This window comes from Dermacentor andersoni, chromosome 7, assembly GCF_023375885.2.
Source record: "Dermacentor andersoni chromosome 7, qqDerAnde1_hic_scaffold, whole genome shotgun sequence".
Lineage (NCBI taxonomy): Eukaryota > Metazoa > Arthropoda > Arachnida > Ixodida > Ixodidae > Dermacentor > Dermacentor andersoni.
This window is the reverse complement of record NC_092820.1, coordinates 165580780-165598933: the sequence shown is the minus strand read 5'-3', so window position 1 is coordinate 165598933 and position 18154 is coordinate 165580780. Positions and strand designations below refer to the sequence as shown.

At 43.1% G+C, this 18154-nt stretch overlaps 1 protein-coding gene across 3 annotated transcripts in view; it reads left to right on the top strand.

The window, feature by feature from the left end:
• LOC126533243 (uncharacterized) overlaps positions 1-18154 on the top strand; it is a 121922-nt gene that overhangs the window by 93816 nt on the left and 9952 nt on the right. For all 3 annotated transcript variants that reach the window (XM_055071831.2, XM_055071832.2, XM_055071830.2), the window contains exons 3-4: positions 5610-5678; positions 13472-13648. In XM_055071831.2, coding sequence (XP_054927806.1) covers positions 5610-5678; positions 13472-13648 — 246 coding nt within the window. The remainder of the gene's footprint in view (positions 1-5609; positions 5679-13471; positions 13649-18154) is intronic.

The window sequence follows — 18154 nt, the reverse complement described above, 5'->3', positions numbered from 1 at the left end:
TCCAGAGGATATGTCTAGCAGAAATTGTTTAATAATTTGTGGCGTCTCCGATGGTGATGAATCCTGGCAGGAAACAGAAAAAAAAAGTGGTTAACTTGCAGTCCTCAAATATTGCTTCCGAATTTAGACTTGAGGCGACAGAACGAGCGCACCATTTTGGTGGCCCTATTCGTTCAAAATAAGTGCCGACCTGTATTAACGAAATTTTTGAATTTCAAAGCGAAAGATAGTGTGATGGCACATCGTACGAGGCTCGAAAGTAGCAAAATTTCAGTTTCGGATGACTACTGCGCAGCCACCAGGTTCGCTTGCAAGAGGCTAACTGCGTTCGCAAAATATTTTCTTGGATCGCCAACCTTTAAGCTTCGCTACGATAAACTCGCTGTCAATCAAAAGCAATATGTTTGGCCACAACACAAATTCGAGCTTCCTCGGCCGCTTCATCGTTCTCTTCGTCATAGCGCGTCTCATGACTCGAAAGCATTGCGCGCCACCTGCTGTATTTGAAACCGCTGGTTCAGCACAATGCGCTGGCGGGCTAGTTGCTGTGAATACATAATTAATTTGTTTAGCGCAGAACGACGGACACAAGAACGACGACAGGACAAGGCGCTTTGTCCTGTCGTCTTTCTTGTCTCCGTTCTATGGTAGAGTGTGGAAGCGCGACTGAACGAGGACGTAGAAAGAAACAGATACACAGACCCAGCGCTTTACTTTCAACTATGTATTTTATTTTCGCACGCATCGATAAATATACACCGTACGAGCAGAAACAAACGTGAAAGCATAAAAGAGCATTCAGTGGTGCATTTCGATAAACCGTACACGTGTGCAAGGTATGGTGAAAACATGTACTGTAATGGCCACAAAGATAAACCTAGGAATCGTATCTCCTTTTCAGATAGCGACACCGAAAGCTTGCTTACACACTTTTCCTCTAATTTTGCCATCGCGTAGGCCTCCACAATCTCCCTCGTCATCCTGCTATGAGCCATATACAGAATGGAAGTACTTTCAAACATGGACTTGCAGGAACAATCTCGGCAGTGAATACCCAAATGACTAGACATTACCCCAGTGACGTTATATCGATGCTCTTTTAAAGTCTCATCGATGCATCTGCCGGTTTGACCAACATACGTTCTTCCGCATGAAAGTGGAATGGCATAGACAACGTTATGAGTGCAGGTTACAAATTGTTTGCGATGTTGAGTAGAACATGCGTGCCTTTTCTTATTTTGTGTATTAACCTGTTTGCATAGCTTTTGTAGACGCTCAGGGGCAGAGAGCGTCTACTGAGTGTCCGTTGTTTTGCACTGAACAAAGTAATTTTGAAACGGCTGGTGCATGCACGGTGGGCAACAAATGACGCGCGTCAGGTTTCTTAACAATCAGGGAGGGGTAGTGACCATCGACGCCTTGTATCTGTTCTCTACACTAGTATTCAGAGTGTTTTAAGCAAGAGACGATGTCAGCGCACCTATCAACACGTGCGATGCTGACCAGGTAGCACTTACCGAGACATGGCTAAATGTTCGTGTATGTGACGGCGAAATTTTTACCCATGCCAAGCCTTTGAGTGCCTGTCGTTGTGACAGGGATGGAAGACGAGGGGAAGGGTCATTGCTCACCGTTTCTGCCAGTCGGACATCGTTCCGGATTAATATCGCCTATAACATCGAATCTGTCTGTTGCGGTGTCCTTTTGAACAGTAACACTCATAATCGATATGTGTTACCGTCCTCCTATGCAGACATTTCGTTTGTCAATGAAGTTCATGAACTCTGCTCCGATTAGATACCCATCATCCCCAGTAACTCTTCTAGGTGACTTTAACTACCAGACAATAAGCTCGACATCGGCACCACGATGATTCACATCGTATTTTTCAAATTGCAAAGCGTTCCTTGATAGTTGTTCTCTTTTCTATTTTACTCAAATCGTTGATAGTACCACGCGGGTTGTCGGCAGTTCTGAAAACGTTCTTGACATAATTCTGACCACTAACCCGATATGGTAGGCATGATAACTTTCATGCCTGGACCTAGCGATCACTCTTTACTTCAATTTGACATGTGCTTCATTACACCCCCAGCTACAAAAAAAAAAAACGAAATGCTATATTTGACTACAACATGGCAACCTTCGAAGGGATCAATAGTGAACTTTCGTTTTTTCTTGATAACTACCTACATGGTTTTGAATATCGTTCTGTCCACGAGAACTGCGACCTGTTTGCAAACTTAATTTTAAATCTTACAAAAGCCTGCATTTCCGAAGAAAATACCAACAAATACAAATGCAGGATGGTTTAATTGCGGCAAACTGAGGAGTTTTGGCATGCATACACTATCCCATCTAACATTTACATTCAAGCTGTGGTTTCTGCGAAATCTCGTTTCATGAAAAACTTACTCCCTTTCATGCTTATCAGTAATCCTCGGAAATTTTGGAACATCGTAACTAATATATTACTACGGGGGTTACTGCCCTGTAAACACACGGACAACAGAAGTAAAAGCGGACAGGACGTGCTCAGACCAACAACTTCTACTTCTGTTGTCCGTGTGTTTATTGCGCAGTAACCACCCATATTACAAGATGAACTTCCACCAACTAGCCCAACTGGCCGCTCTACTGCAATAATAACTAATACCCACAGTGACAACGTGCTGTCTTTAGTTGACCAGAATGGCTTACCTGTGCCTAGTAAAGAGTGGACATCCATCTTGAATCAAGAGATTAGTCTGAGTGTCTCATCCACAAGCAATATTTCATTACCATCATATCCGTTCTCCGATTTCTTCAGTATGCAGTCAATAGCAATAGGTGTGGCCGGAATCTTAAAGCTCAATGACAAACTGAAACCTTCATGTCCCTTGGTGTTGAATGTATAAATACAATATTCTTCAAAGAAACAAAGATGTATTCCTCTAATTTTCTAACTAAAATATTTCAACAACCATTAAATACTGGTATCCATCCCGAGCATTGGAAGTAGGCGAATATGATTCCACTTCACAATTCAGGTATTAAGCAATCGCTCCATAATTATAGCCGCATTTCAGTTACCAGTCTACTTTGCAAAATTCTTAATCATGTCATCTACTCACACCTTGCTAGCTTCCTTGATTCGAACTACTGTTTTGATTCGGCACAACATGGTTTTAGCAAGTCGTACTCTCGCGAGACACAGTTATTGTTTTAGTTATTCCTCTTATCCACAATCATTCTTTAGCTGATTGCATCTTCCTAGATTTCTCTAAAGCATTTGACAAAATTATTCATTGCCTTATTTTTAAACTCAGGTGCCTCAACATTCACGTAAATCTTCTCAGCTGGATATAATTTTTTTCTTAAGGGAGGGTCGCAGGACCTGTTCACTAACAATAATAATTTATCGTTAACATCTGTCACGTCAGGTGTGCCACCGGGGTCCGTCTTGGGCCCTCTTCTCTTATCAGTTTATATTAGTGACCTTCCTAACTGCGTGACTTCCACTATCAACTTATTCGCCGATGACTGCGTTGTTTATCGCGAAATAGCTGATCCTACTGAGGTTTCCTCTTTACAAATTGATCGTACTAGTATAGTTAAATAATGTAAGACATATTTAAATCTAAAAAAATGTTAAGTTATGTGAGCACCATGCACTAATCTAACTACTCCTGCTTGCTATGAATTAAATAGTATTGGTTTAGATCCCGTTACCTCTTATAAACACTTGGATGTCCATAAAACTAATGATCTTAGTTGTAAGCATCATATAGATTACATAATTAACAACAGTTATCGAATGCTTGGTTACCAGCGCCGAAATTTTCCTAAAGCACCTGTTTCTGCTACACCGACTCTGTAAAAGCCATTAGTACATTAAAAATTAGAATATGCCTCTGCAATTTGGCACCCCGGTTTCTCGAACATAACAACCTCAATCCAGATCCTCCAGAATAATTCGGCGCGTTTCTTTCCAATTACAATCGTACTAGTAGCACAATTTCAATAAAACTGACGCTGTCATTACCGCCTCTTGAGCTCCGTAGAAAAGTACCGCGCCTTAGCCTTTTTCACAAAATTTATTATCACGACGAATTTAAGCATGCCTTTATTTCGCAATCATTTTATCGCTCATCCTGCAGCGACTATCCTTACAAAGTAAACGTCACCAGTTGTAAAATCAATGCCCTTTTTCATTATTTTCTACCACGTACATCGACAGAGTGGAATCGCTTTCCTTCCGACAGTAGCATCAATACCAGATCACGACTCATTTCGTTCACCTCTCGTGCGATATCTTGATGCTGATCCATGACATTTCATTTTGCGTTTATTTTTGCGTACAGTTATCAGGCTTGCCGTATGTTGTGATTTGTATATATAGGGTGTTTCAGCGAACGCTTTCAAACATTTTTAAAGGTTGCCCGTGGCTCAAGTCTAATTTATGAGCCTGTCTACTCGAAGCGGCGGGCACTAGTTGCAAAAAAATTTATATGCGAAATCGACTAATTAACAAGAATTCACTAATTAACTTTGTAGCTTGTTATCTTGTCGCCCATATTGCACTTTGCAAATTCTAGCAGTGGACTTCGCAAGGCGGATTCACTTGGAACGAATTCTCAGGACGACACCAGTTTCGAGATATATATTCCAGAACTTTGCGGGGAAATGCATTGGCGTTGCAGTTATTTGTGTGCTTCAGTGCATAAAACGACGTTTTGTTAACAAATTAACTGGAACGCCAATGCATTTCTCCGAAAAGTTCGGGAATTTATAGCTCAAAACTGGTGTCATCTTGAAAATTCGTTCCAAGTGGATCCGCCTTGCGAACTCCACGGCTAGAATTTGTAAATTGGAACAACCGCCATAATGTTCTCAGATAAAATTTTAATTAGTGAATCTTTATTAATTAGCCGATTTTGCATCAATATTTTGTGCAAGTATTGTCTGCCGCTTCGAGTAGACTGGCTCATGAACTAGAATTGTGGTATCTGCCACCGGCAACTTTTAAAGATTTTTGAAAGTGTTCGCTGAAACACCCTGTGTGTGGCTCCGTTCGTGATTACTGTTTGAGCTGCTCCGTAGCATTGTTGCTTATCACCGTTTATTCTCCTTATCAGTTGCTGCTACTTTAACATGTATTTGGCTATTTATTTTTCTATTGTAGTTGGCTTTCTGCATTGCCTTCTGTTACATTAGTTTTATTGATGTTTGTTAATATTTATCTATTTGTTATGTACTACTTCCCTCAGTAACGCGTATGCGCTAAAGGGTATTAAAATGAAAATGGACTTTCTTAAATAATACGCCTAAGCACTGCCTCTACAAAATGTGCGCGTGATATCGGCACTAGAAACCATTACGAAATGCGATACGGCATAGCTTTTTTCATATGTAAAGGTTTAAACTGTAGGGCTAATTTGGGCCTGTATGCACATGTGTGGAGAAACGAGCAGCAGCGCAAGGAACGGGACGTGCAGACTGAGACAGACGAAGCGTTGTCAGCGCTTCATCTGTCTCAGTCTGCACATCTCGTTCTTTGCGCTGCTACTAGTTTTTTTTTGTTTAAACAGTGGTAACTAACATTTTGTGTATTTTCATGGAATGCGTAGTCGCACCTCTTGTGGCTTACCCTCACGAATCCCAGGTTAACGACACGAAAGATCTTCTTTTGCCAAGATGTAAGTACTAACAATTCTATCAATTAAGTGATGTGGAAAATAACGTAGACGACGACATTTACGGTGCATTGTAAATGTCATGAGCTAGACAACTGTTTGCTATGCATTTTTTGTTTTATTAGATTTTGTATAGAATGTGGAGCTCTTTTTAACTGTATAAGAAACCATCATTACAATTGTATTTCGTTCACAAAACTGGAACGATCGTTGCCTTGAAATGATTGTTCCGACAAGGAGACTTGTCTTAAGGTCCCATTCCAGAGCACCTCTTTATGCGTACTTCTTTTTTTATACTTTGTAGTGGGCCGCTATCTTTGCATTTCAATCAGCTTAAAATGTTAAACTATATCTTGAGTTATAATTTGCTCACAAATGCACCAACCTTCTTTTCAATTGCATAACGTGTGACGTTTTTTGAATAACTAAAACGTCTAAAGAATGGAACAGTAAAATTAAGTGAAAGAGACGAAAGGAACCCGCCACCCGCAACAGGAAGACGTCTTGCGGTGCACATGGAATGGCGAGGTTCTTTCCGTCAACTTCATTGCATCAGCAGCCGATACAGCACCCGTAAATGTCTTGCCTGACTCGAATAGCACGCGACCATCTCCACCGCGACGCATTTCACAATGTTATGTCGATATCGCCGTGGCGGAAGTTCTGTTTAAGGCGGAATGCAAAAATGCTCCCGCAACATACTTTGTGTGTGCACGTTAAGCCCCAGATGCTCGAAACTATTTCGGAGCCCCAAGCTACGGCGTCTCTCATAGACCGTCTGTTGCTGGAGGGTATACTGTTACAGGTAAGTGGGGTTCATTTACAGGCGAGGTAATGATGACACCGAGCGAGTGCCGCCATCTTTCGTCTTCGTTGTCTTTTCCTTCCCCGGAGCATACCGTGCAATCTCCGGTTGGCAGACGAAGCCCGCTGGGCAAATCTAGTCACTGGCGAACAGGGCTGTGAAACTGATTTAGACTAGCAAAATGTGCCAAATTGTCCGGGTAGACCGGCGACTAGATGATGTCAGAAGTTCCACCACGTAGGTTAAGCCACTCAAATGATCTATGAGGACAAATCATAATTAAGCCTTGCCAATATTTGCGGAGAGCTCACTGCTTATTTTCACGTGGGATAGGAGGTTCGTAGTTGGTTTGTTCTGTCCCATGTGAACTAAGAGGCACCTTGTTCATATTTTACGAAAACAATGGACAGATTATCGCAAGTACATAGGGCAAGATCAACATGTGATAGAGCAATACAAGATTTCTCATATGTGCTGACCGAACTACAAGTGCTCGAATATATCTATCGAATATATCGAACGATCGAATATATCAAACAAGAAGAAAACGCTATGTAAATTTGTTGTGCTGTCTTAAATCTGGGGGGGGGGGGGGGAGGGGTCGTCAAGTACAGCCTGCGTGAAATATTTCTTTAAGCAGCGAAACGGCACTTAAATTCCCTTTGCTTGCGACGTCACGTCACGAGCAGCCCTCGACGGAGCAGATTGACGCGACACCTCGGGTCGAGACGGGTTGTCGTCCGGGAGGCAGCCACGTGACGCGCGCGTGTGGGCGCCGCCGTCTCGCTCTTGGAGGCCGACGCGCGGTCCGCATCTCTCTCTCAGCCCCACTAGGCTTAGCTGCTGTGCGCGCAGTACGGCCTTGGTGACCGCTGCTGCTTCCTCGGTCTCGTCGCTCAGGGCGTTGATGACGTGCGGCGTTGGCACCGCAGGCTGCTGCTGCTTGCTGGCTCGGGCAGCACCTACCTTTATGGTACATTACTCGCAGCGCAAAATTCGCAGGATCGCTTAGAGACTTTCAATTGGACGTTGATGCTTCTGCATTTGCAACTTCTAAGTCCTTAGGTGCCGTCGCATTTTATTGACAACCAGATGTCATTAATGGTCTCCAATCCACGCTGCGGAGGCGGTTGGCCAGCGAAGCTGTGGTTTCACCTGATCCCATAGATCGACCGTGACGTGGCCTTGAGCTTGGTCATGCCGAGCATAAGCACGATGCCGTTGTGCATATTGACGCTGCTCTTGCTTTCGTCGGTAATCGTATTGGCGCTGCTCTTCGGGAGTTCTAACTATGCGAGTCATTTCCATAGCGCTATCACAACAGAAATAAAATCAGTTGCTAGGCGGGTTCTTCTTTTACATATGAAAGTGTAGCGATGCCAGTCCCTGCTTCGTACGTTACAGTTGTCACTTGCCGGCAACTGCAGCTTATGCAACCGTAATCTTTACCTGAAAACGCTTGCGCCAAAGCTATGCGCGAAGGCGCGCTTTCCCGTTCTTTTTTTTTTTTTTTTTTGCCCTCGCACGACCGGCGCCGCTGCTGCCGCAGGATAGATGGATGGATGTTATGAGCGTCCCCTATGGAATGGGGAGGTGGGTTGCGCCACCAAGCTCTTGCTATTATACTGTCTAATGTCCTACCTAAATTAAAAAAAATAAATAAAAAGAAAACACTATGAGCTCCCACAACCAAACTTTCTGTCCCCCCACTGCGAACTTTGCTTTTGTACGTCTCCGTTTTTTGTCGTTTCCTTACATTTCTACCACCAATCTTCCAATCGCCTCTTACTAATCTCTATTGCGGACATGTTTACTTTTCCCCTGCTCTCGCTGAACCCAACGGCTTCAAGGAGGCCAGTGGCGCATAAAAGGACCGTTGGGCAGATTTCTTCACATTCTAATAAAACATGTTCCATCGTTTCCCTAGCTTTACCGCAGCAAGCACATGCTTCGTCTTCTTATATCTCGCTTTATAGGTGCGTGTTCTAAGGCATCCTGATCTCGCTTTGAAATGTAATGAGCTTCCCTTTGAGTTAGCATAAATGGTTTCTTTCCTGATTTCGTTTTTTCCTCTTAAGTAGTTACTCATGGCAGGTTTCTTTTCCATTGCTGCTACCCACGAGGTTATTTCATCCTCTCTGACTTTCCGCTTGACGTTCCTTGTTGCTGTGTTGCCCACCCTACAGGCAGCATACTTGCTGGTAAGCTTCCTAGTTCTTTTCCTCCACTATGAATCAATGTTTTTCTTGTACAGATACCTGAGCACTCTGCCAGCCCATTCACTTTCTTCCATGTTCCTCAGTCGGTCTTCATAATCAATTTTACTGCGAGCGTCCCTCACTTCAAAACTTGTCCAGTCCATATCACCCTGCACAGCTTCATTTGTAGTCTTCCCGCGAGCGCCCAATGCGAGGCGACCCACTGACTTTTGGTTCCTGTCGAGACCTGATTGCACCCCTGATTTCAAGCAAACAACCGCATTTCAAAAAGTAAGTCCTGGAACCATTACACTTGTCCACATACGTCGGAGCACCTCGCACCTATTGTGTCCCCATAGCGGTCTGTGTTGGCTGCATTTCTCTTCCCCTTTACTGTTATCGCTTTTTCCTGTGTTTCCATATATAATTACCTTCGTTTATGCATACACCAAGGTATTTATATTCTCTTACCTGAGGTATTTCCTAGCCCTGTATTGCAACTGTCTGTTCACTGCTTTCATTGAATACCAAAACACCTGATTTTCCAACACTAAATTTCAAACCTAAATTCTTGCCTTCCTGTCCACAGATATTAGCCAGACGTTGCAAATCACTTTGTTCGTTAGCTAGCAACACAATGTCGTCCGCATAAAATAAACCTGGGAGTTGCTGCTCTACTACCGTACCCGCCTGTCTGCATGAGAGATTAGACCCGATATTACTTCCCTCTAGCGCCCTCTCTATCCTCACCATGTACGTCACAAACAGGAGTGGGGGTAAACGGCACCACTACCATTGTCCGTTGTTGATATGAGCTTTCTCCTCGCTCCTCATCCCTTCCCATTCAACGCAAACGATATTTTCTAGGTAAATCTCTCTCAAAAGCTGTACACAATCGTCACCTAAGCCTTCCCCTTCCAGAATATCCCACAAAATGTTGCAGTCTACGTTGTCATACGCTCCTGTAATGTCCAAAAAGGGCGCATATAATGGTCTGCTTCCTACTTTTGATATTTCAATACACTAAGAACAAATAAGTTATCCTCCAAACGTCTACCTATTCTGAAGTCATTCTGAAGTTCTCCCAAAATGCCATTATTTTCTCCCCATGTTGCAGCTTTAATTTGATTGCCTGCATTGCTAGCCTTTATATTACCGATATATTACTGATGTAATGGCCAACGGTCTATACGAGTGAGTTCTACCTTTCTCCCCCTTACCTTTGTAAATTAATTTCATTCTACTTTGTCGCCAACTGTCTGGTATTCGTCTATCTTTAAAAGTTTTTTCCACTGTTTTCAGCAAAGGTTCCTTACTATTTGGCCCTAGTTCATTAATCAGCCTAACGGGAACCTCGTCTAGCCCTGCGGCTGTGCGCGATTGCGCGGAGGCGAGTACCATCTGGTATTGCTGCGTGCTTTCCGCTGTGGTGGGTTGAGTTTTGGGCTACGGAGACGAAATTTCGGTATTATAGTCATATACAGCTTCGCTGTCAATCTCTCTTTCCACAAACTGCCCGATAATGGAAAATGCTCCCAGGTAACGTCGTGAAACGCTCGTCTTCAGCTGTTTTCGTTACAGCACTGAAGGCTCACCTGCCGACAGATTAAATAGCTGGAAGAGATTAGTATTTTTTTGTGTTAATGTACTTGTATCTGTCCTTATACGCGTATGTTTCACCCTGTATGTTTCACGACGGGACATACATCTTGTATCGGTGCTGCTACACACGAAACCAGTTCGTGTTTTTTTATGCGTAAGGGCCGGTATACAAAATGTGTGTTGTCTATACTCTGTAGTGGGGGTGCATCTTGTATCCCTGCTCCTGCTCACAGTCTTTTCAGGCTAGCAGCATTGCTCAAATAAACAAACACATAATACACATCAAATATTTCCACTGTCCTGGGAGAACTGTGATCGAAATTGAGATCAAATTTGCCGAAAGAGGGGTAGGGGTAATATTGTGGCGAATCTTATTAACGTCAATAATTAACATGCTATGCGCTGCAATAGATAGGTATGCAAGGATTGGCGCAGCAGCGAGCGGTAACGCTTGCTCTGTTGAGCATCCTAATGAGTACACTGATTCTTCTTCTGGCGTGGTGTATACTATTATTTGCACGTGTATTAGCGTCTACATCGGTCAGATTGGCCGTTGTGTAAATATCAGGCTACGCGAACATGACAATTCCTTAGAGAGAGTCGTGTCGTCGCACCTTGCCAACCATTGTCGTGATTAAGGCTGCACACCTTGTTTTGGGGATACTTAAATCATCATGAAACACCACAATCAGCACACACGGGAAATTCCTGACGCACAGAACATAGTCAATAATAAGAACATGTGTATAAGTGAGTCGTCAGTATCCTTATGAAACGAAGAGATCGCTGTCGTTGTTTGCTTATAAATGTGTGATGATTTTTTACACGTTATCCACATTCATAATCACTGTCTATATAATCTTTTTTCTCTAATAAAAACTTTCAGTTGTTAGACCAGTGCTTGTCCTGTATTCTTTCTCGCGTTTTGTTTTTAAGCGCGCGGTTCAAAAATAAATTGTTTCGAGAACTTGCACAATAATTTCTTTATCACGAAGGGGGATAACAACTCTCACCCACACACACACATTTAATTTCGTATATGCGTCATCCATGATGTTCGCCTATTTTCACCAAATATGATCGCATTGGTTCTTGCTAATTTCTACGCTGTTGCCTAAACGCACATACAAAGATGTCAAGCAATTGCATAAATAATAATTTACAAGAAATACCGTAGTAATCTGTGGTAGACTTACAGAAACTTAACCGTATTTCGACCTTTACCTACATATTCACACGTATCAGCCTTTTTCGAAGGCTCAGAGTTTTAAAAAAAATGCATAATGTTATTACAAGCCTGAATATATATTTTGCTTACACTCACGTACATATTGCACATGCTTCATACCTTTATTTTTTTTTGTAATTTGTGGGGATGCGCCACTCTCACGCGTCCCCTGATATGTTGTTTTCCCGCATAGCTCCCGTCTCCTGTAATCCGGTTTCGCCGCTGGCCTGTAGCCCGCGGCAGTCGGTGTGGTGGAAGCGCATTGCGAGAGATGGAGCGAGTGTGGCTCTGCTAACGCCACCTAACGGCGGGGTTACTTGGGCGCAGAAAGGAGAAGGCTCTTCCTCTTTGGCTTGGGTTCGGCAAGCAGCGCGGACGTGCCGCGCGAGCGCCGATCCACGCTTCTGCGAGACCGTCTCGCGAGGCCTCGCTCAAACGCGCCACCTTTCGCGTGACCGTACGCGCGAACAACCAAGCGTTGGTGTCCAGCATGGGGCGAAGATATTCGCTCGTTATCCGGTCGCGGTGAGTCGGACTTTCGCGATTTGCCGCGCGCCCATCGGCATGTTTTGTGGATAGCAACTCGCCTAGCAGGCATTAGTCTATGAAATGTGCAATAAATGCTTCTGTGATTGTTTGCACTACTGTGTTGTCGTTCCTTTGTTCCAAGAGCATGTTTCAAGAACCCCACAAATTTGAGCTCTGTACTATGAATTCAAGCGTTTTTCAATAAGGTGAAGTGCGAGTTGCTAATGCCAAGCTATTTACTACCCACCGTGGTTACGTATAGTGGCTAAGGAGTTGCGCTACTAAGGGCGAGGGCGCGGGATCGAATCCCGGCCGCGGAGGCCGCATTTGAATGCGATTGAAATCCAAAAACGCCCATAAGTTGAGTGCACGTTAAAGAACCCCAGGTGGTCAAGATTATTCCGTAGCCCCTCACTACAGCAGGGCTCATAATCAAATCGTGGTTCTGGCACGTAAAATTCTATACTGCAATTTTTGAAAGCATGTTACTACCATTCAATCTATAACGTTGTACGTTTCCCGTGGCTTTAGCTTTATTGATGTAACTTTATTGTTGTAATTCCCAGTTTGTATTTTTGTTACCTTAAAACGACCCTGTAATGGCCTTGTAGCCAACACTATTGTAAGGAAAAAATTTAATATCATCCATATTCCGTCCCTAATACCTAGTATATGTAAACAAGGCGACCTGTTGATTTCACAGTGGACAACACGGATGCCTCGCACAAAATATGAATATAGGGAGAAAACGAGTATTTGCGGAACTCATAAATAAGTCAGACAATAAGCTTTCATCAATCATTACATCTAACAAGCCCTTACTTCTTGCGAAAGGTAAAGCTACGCTGATGTACAATTCCCTTGGAACGCTGCTAATCATTTGGAATAAACGCTATGCCAGGCTTTTTATCTGTTGCGCAGGTAATTGAAAACACTGCGAAAACACAAATACTAAGTTCTCGAACAGTTTCGCTGTAATACTTAATTTTTCTTATGAAAAGAACTGGTACCATGATCACAATCCCGAAAGACTCACAAAGTCAAGGTCTTGTTCATTCAATTTTCTTTTGTGAGTGCTCGTTCTGGCGTTTCTAGTAGTCAAAATAACGCATACTTGGCAGACATTCATTCAAGTATAAAAGTAACAGTATAAAAATAACAGCTGTGCTTCTGGTTTCATTGCAATGTTTTGCAAGTGATGTTGCCGAAACATGTACGGTAGGACCAAGTACCTTCTTTTATTAAGTATGAGCTAACTGGGGTAGTTGGCTGGGATTCATTGTTATTTAAAGGCAACAACATACGAGATAGACATCGCTGCCCTGGATATTTAACAATGTTGTCTCTCCTCAAAATAGAACCATATTGTCGGAAAAGCGTTGGAATAGTTGGCTGATGTTATTTAGTAAATACACTTTATTTTGAATTTTTCCAGCGAAGCATCCAAACTGCTGGCACGTACCACCCCGAATAGTACCCAGATGCATTGGTAACGCCTATGCATTCCGGTTCCGTTATGACTGGTACACGGAGAAGTGTGAGGAATTTGACGACTGCGAAACATCGACAACGGGATTTGATACACGTGAAGAGTGCCTAAATGGATGCAACCGTAAGGGCCTTTTTTTAGTATTCTAAAAAGGGGGGGGGGGGATACGCCAAGAAATCGAACTAAGAGTTGTTACGCATAGCTTGAAGTTTAGCATAGCGAATAGATTCTAAAGCTCCCTTTGAAACGTTTATGCCTATTGGTTGCAATGTCTTGAACTTATGGATAAGGTATGATAAGGTATGATCTATTCGCTATGCTAAACTTCAAGCTATATGTAACAACTCTTAGTTCGATTTCTTGGCGTATCCCCCCCCCCCTTTTTTTTTCTCCCCTTTCCTTTCCCTTTTTTTTTTTTTTTTGTCAGCCGTCGTGTCAGACGCCCTTGACACGCCGGCTAACGCGCGTGTGTTGACAGACCGGGTTGGGGGGCGGGGAGGAGGGGGGGGCCTGGCTTTGACCTTGTACACAGTGTTTCTTTACTCTCAATTCGACACGCTAACATATTTTCCCTCGCTTCCGCGCCCTCCCGCCTCACGCCCTCTCTCCTTTGGAGGGGCCCCACCTATATATACTGTGGCGAGGAAAGCATATGTCGCCTTGAAGAAGACATGTACACTTGTCGAAACGTTGGCTCCTGCATTCACCTTGTTCACGTTTTGCTAACCATGGCTTAGTGATTTGCCTGAGCCGGCCAAAAATTCTGAGGGAGCACTGTTCTAAAGAAACTGCTTGTGTGTATTAAATGGATGTCCGCATATTTAGGCGACGAACTGACAAAAAGAATTCTATCGACGTTTATATGTGGTACATGTATTTTAACAGATGCGCAGCCTCTCAGACCTATAAGGTGCCTTGTAACTATAAAATTATACAACGTATTTCCCGAAAAATCACACTTTGCATCGTACACTTGGATACCTTAAGGAGTTCACCGATTGCATTTTCCAGAGCAGGGACGAACTGTTTTCTATCAAGTCTTATGCGAAGAGCGACAAGAAGGCGATTCTCTCGTAATTCTCTCGATTCTTTGTTTCATTTTGTGACTGGTGTGCTACTTGGAAAATGAGCATAAATTTTGATAAAACTGTTATAATGTCTTTTACGAACAGACACATGCCCGTATATTATGATTATATATGCAACGGTGTACCACTAACACGAGTTTCTCAATACAAATATTTAGGCGTCAATTTTACACCCACCTTGTCTTGGTCTAAAGATATACATTAAAATTTGTAGTAAAGCGTTAAAAAGCTTGGTTACATCCGCCGGACGTTGTCTCCTGCTCCGAGGGACACTAAATTAGTAGCATATAAAACACTGATTTGCCCAAGTTTAGAATATGCCTCCTCTGTATGGAATCCATGTAAACAATGTGAAATAATTGTATTGAGTCGGTCCAGAGGAAGGCTATTCGTTTTGTTTACCGTCGCTCGACTAAGACTTTTCACCGTCAGCTGCTCTTACGGAATCAAACCTCCAGTTTCTTTCTAGACGGAGGCACATAAAATCTCTGAAGGTTTTCTATTCTTATAAGAACTCTCTTTGTCACCTATCAGATCCCTCCCTTTTATTGCCTGCTTGCCCGACTTCAACTAGAGCTTATCATGCCTCTAATATCAGACCACTCCATCCACACACTAAAACTTTTATATACTGTTTTTTCCCACGCATGATTGAACAGTGGAATTGGGTACCTGCCGAAGTTCGTTTGTTACCCATTTCTCAATTTTTAAATGCTATTGCTGTTGTATAGTTCCTTCGCATTTTTATATTTCTATGTTCTTGTTTCTGCATATCATAATCAGTTTTCTTCACATGTACACCCACTCCTGCCATAGCTCTAACGGGCTGCAGTATGTATAAATAAAAATAAAATAAAAAGCAAATGATTCGCAAGAAACTAACAGATGAGTGAGCGAAGTCCCACCGGAGCACCTACTCCTTCTGATACTATTGTTTATATTGTAACGATGTTAGTAAAAGAACGATATTTATTAAAGGCGAACTTGTGCCCACTAGTAAAAGTCACTGCGGTCGTGAAGAATATCCGCGGCAGTCGCGTTCTCAAACTGGGCTCGAACCGTCTTCCTCTTCGCCTCGCGTGACACCTCGTGCGCGTGGCGCATGCGAGCCGAGTCCAACTGGCTGCCCGTGCCACGAAGATCGCTGCCTATGGTTGCTGAACACCACCACTGTACGGCGTGCACGGTACCCAATGCAAAGGGCGCGCAACTTAAATGTCACCAAGTTGGTCGTGGCATTATCCCCCTCCTTACCGCATCGGCCCGATGCGTGAGAGGAAGTAGGGGTTCCTGTGGGCTCTCACTTTTTTTGTTGTTGTTGTTGTTGTTGTTCATGACCTCTCCTGGTAGGGTTTCATGCGGACAACATGCACAACTTCCGTGGAGTTGCGCCGTCTGGGGCTCTCGTGTCCAGCGGATTTGACTTCGTAAGTGACGTCGCTTATGCGACGAAGTATTTCGTAGGGGCCGAAGTATCGGCACAGAAGCTTTTCAGACAGTCCACGGCGTCGCACTGGGGTCCATACCCACACCTTGTCACCGGGCTGGTAATGAACTTCACTACGGCGCTGGTTGTACCGGTTGGAGTCGATGCGTTGTTGGCGGCGTATTCGGTACCTTGCCATCTGTCGTGCCTCCTCGGCTCGTTGCAAGAAATCATCTAGGTCAGATGAGTTATGGTTTTCTTCATCTAACGGCAACATAGCATCCAAAGTTGAGGTTACTGCTCGGCCGAATACTGCTCGGCCGAATGACAATATGCCCCTCGATGTATATTACTCTATATTAACGATGTCACAACTAACATCAATTGCAATATAAAACTATTCGCAGACGACTGCGTCATATACAGAGAAATTAACAATTACAATGATCATATTAAATTAAATGATTCTCTAGCTGACATAGCTGATTGGTGCTCCAAATGGCAGATGCAAATAAACACACAAAAATCCGCGATCATGACTGTAACCAGAAAAACGGTATCATCAATTTTTTTTACACCATTAACGGCACTCCACTTAACAAAGTTGAAGAACACAAATATCTAGGCGTTACATTAACCTCGGAGCTCAAATGGGACAAACATATCAGTAATATAATCTCAAAGGCGCTGCGCAAACTATTTTTCTTAAAGAGAAGCCTGGCACTCGCAACCAAGTCAACGAAGCTGCTAGCCTACACATCATTTGTAAGGCCTGTTCTCGAATACGCTAACACAGTCTTGTTTCCGCATACACAGACTAACATAAGTAAGCTAGAATCAATACAAAGGAAAGCTGTGAGGTTCATCCATAACAAATATAGACGTACAGCCTCGCCAACACATCTTTTAACCCAGTCCGGTTTGCGAACGCTATCCACAAGAGCGAAACACGCTCGCTTAAAATTCTTGTTTCAACTACTAAAAAATAACTACAGAATAGATACCTCCCGATACATTTCATTCTCCGAGGCTCGACCTACACGTAACAAGCATGCGCACACATTGACAGAATACACATGCAAAAATGACACATTTAAGTATTCTTTTTTCCCGCTCGCGATAGCAGAATGGAACCAACTTGATCCTACTATCACCAACATTGAATCATTATCCGAATTTATCTTACAAATAGAAAAAACTGTGTGAATAACAGTACCTATTATGCATGCAGGGACACCGGCACAGATTGCTTTATTCATTAGGAAATTTTAATAAACACTCTAATTTTCGACAGCTTATTCGTTTGCCATAATGATTCCCTAACACTCGTAGTTTATTTTAGTTATTTCTGTTTTATTACTTGCCCTTAGTAATATCTGTGCTATTGTTATAAAGCATCTTGCTCTTTTACATTTCTTTTTTTTTATTATTTACTATTCCGTTTAATCTTAACATGGTTTACTTGTATAGTACTATGTATAACTTGCACTGCTTATGTCGTTTTCTTACTTTTTGTGTAATCTATACTTTTTCCTTGCATTGTACAGCTGAATTATTGTACTGCCCAACTGCCACGCTCTCGAAGGAGAGCAGCAGTATTGAAAATAAATAAATAAATAAATAAAAATGTCCTGAATAATATACATTCTAGACAGAGGCTGATTCACAACACACCTCTTAGTAATTTTTCTTCAAAATGAATTTGCTAAGTACCGTTTCAATGCCAGGTAAAACGTAGCTACGGTCGTTTCCAAGTGTACGGTACCTTTCCAAGTGCATCAAGAACGCTGTTCAACCCGGTAATGTGACTGCGCTATTCTGAACACTTCCGCCTTCGGAGGGACATTGGAAAAGGATTTCGAAGATTATAATTTCGGAGACATGGATACAAGTCGGGCACTGGCAAGATTGGCTCAGGTTGACGTGCCTTCAAGGTCAAGGTTGCCGCTTGGGACCAGCTCTGCTGCGTCAGCACATCCACTGAGCTGGATTATTGGTTGAAGCCTTCTGGGGTGACGTGATTCGTCATGTTCCGAAGCGGAGTAAGGTAAACCTGGATGCCGGACGGGTGGTTTATCTCGACGACGCTTCGGTTCAAGCTGGAGTGCACAATCT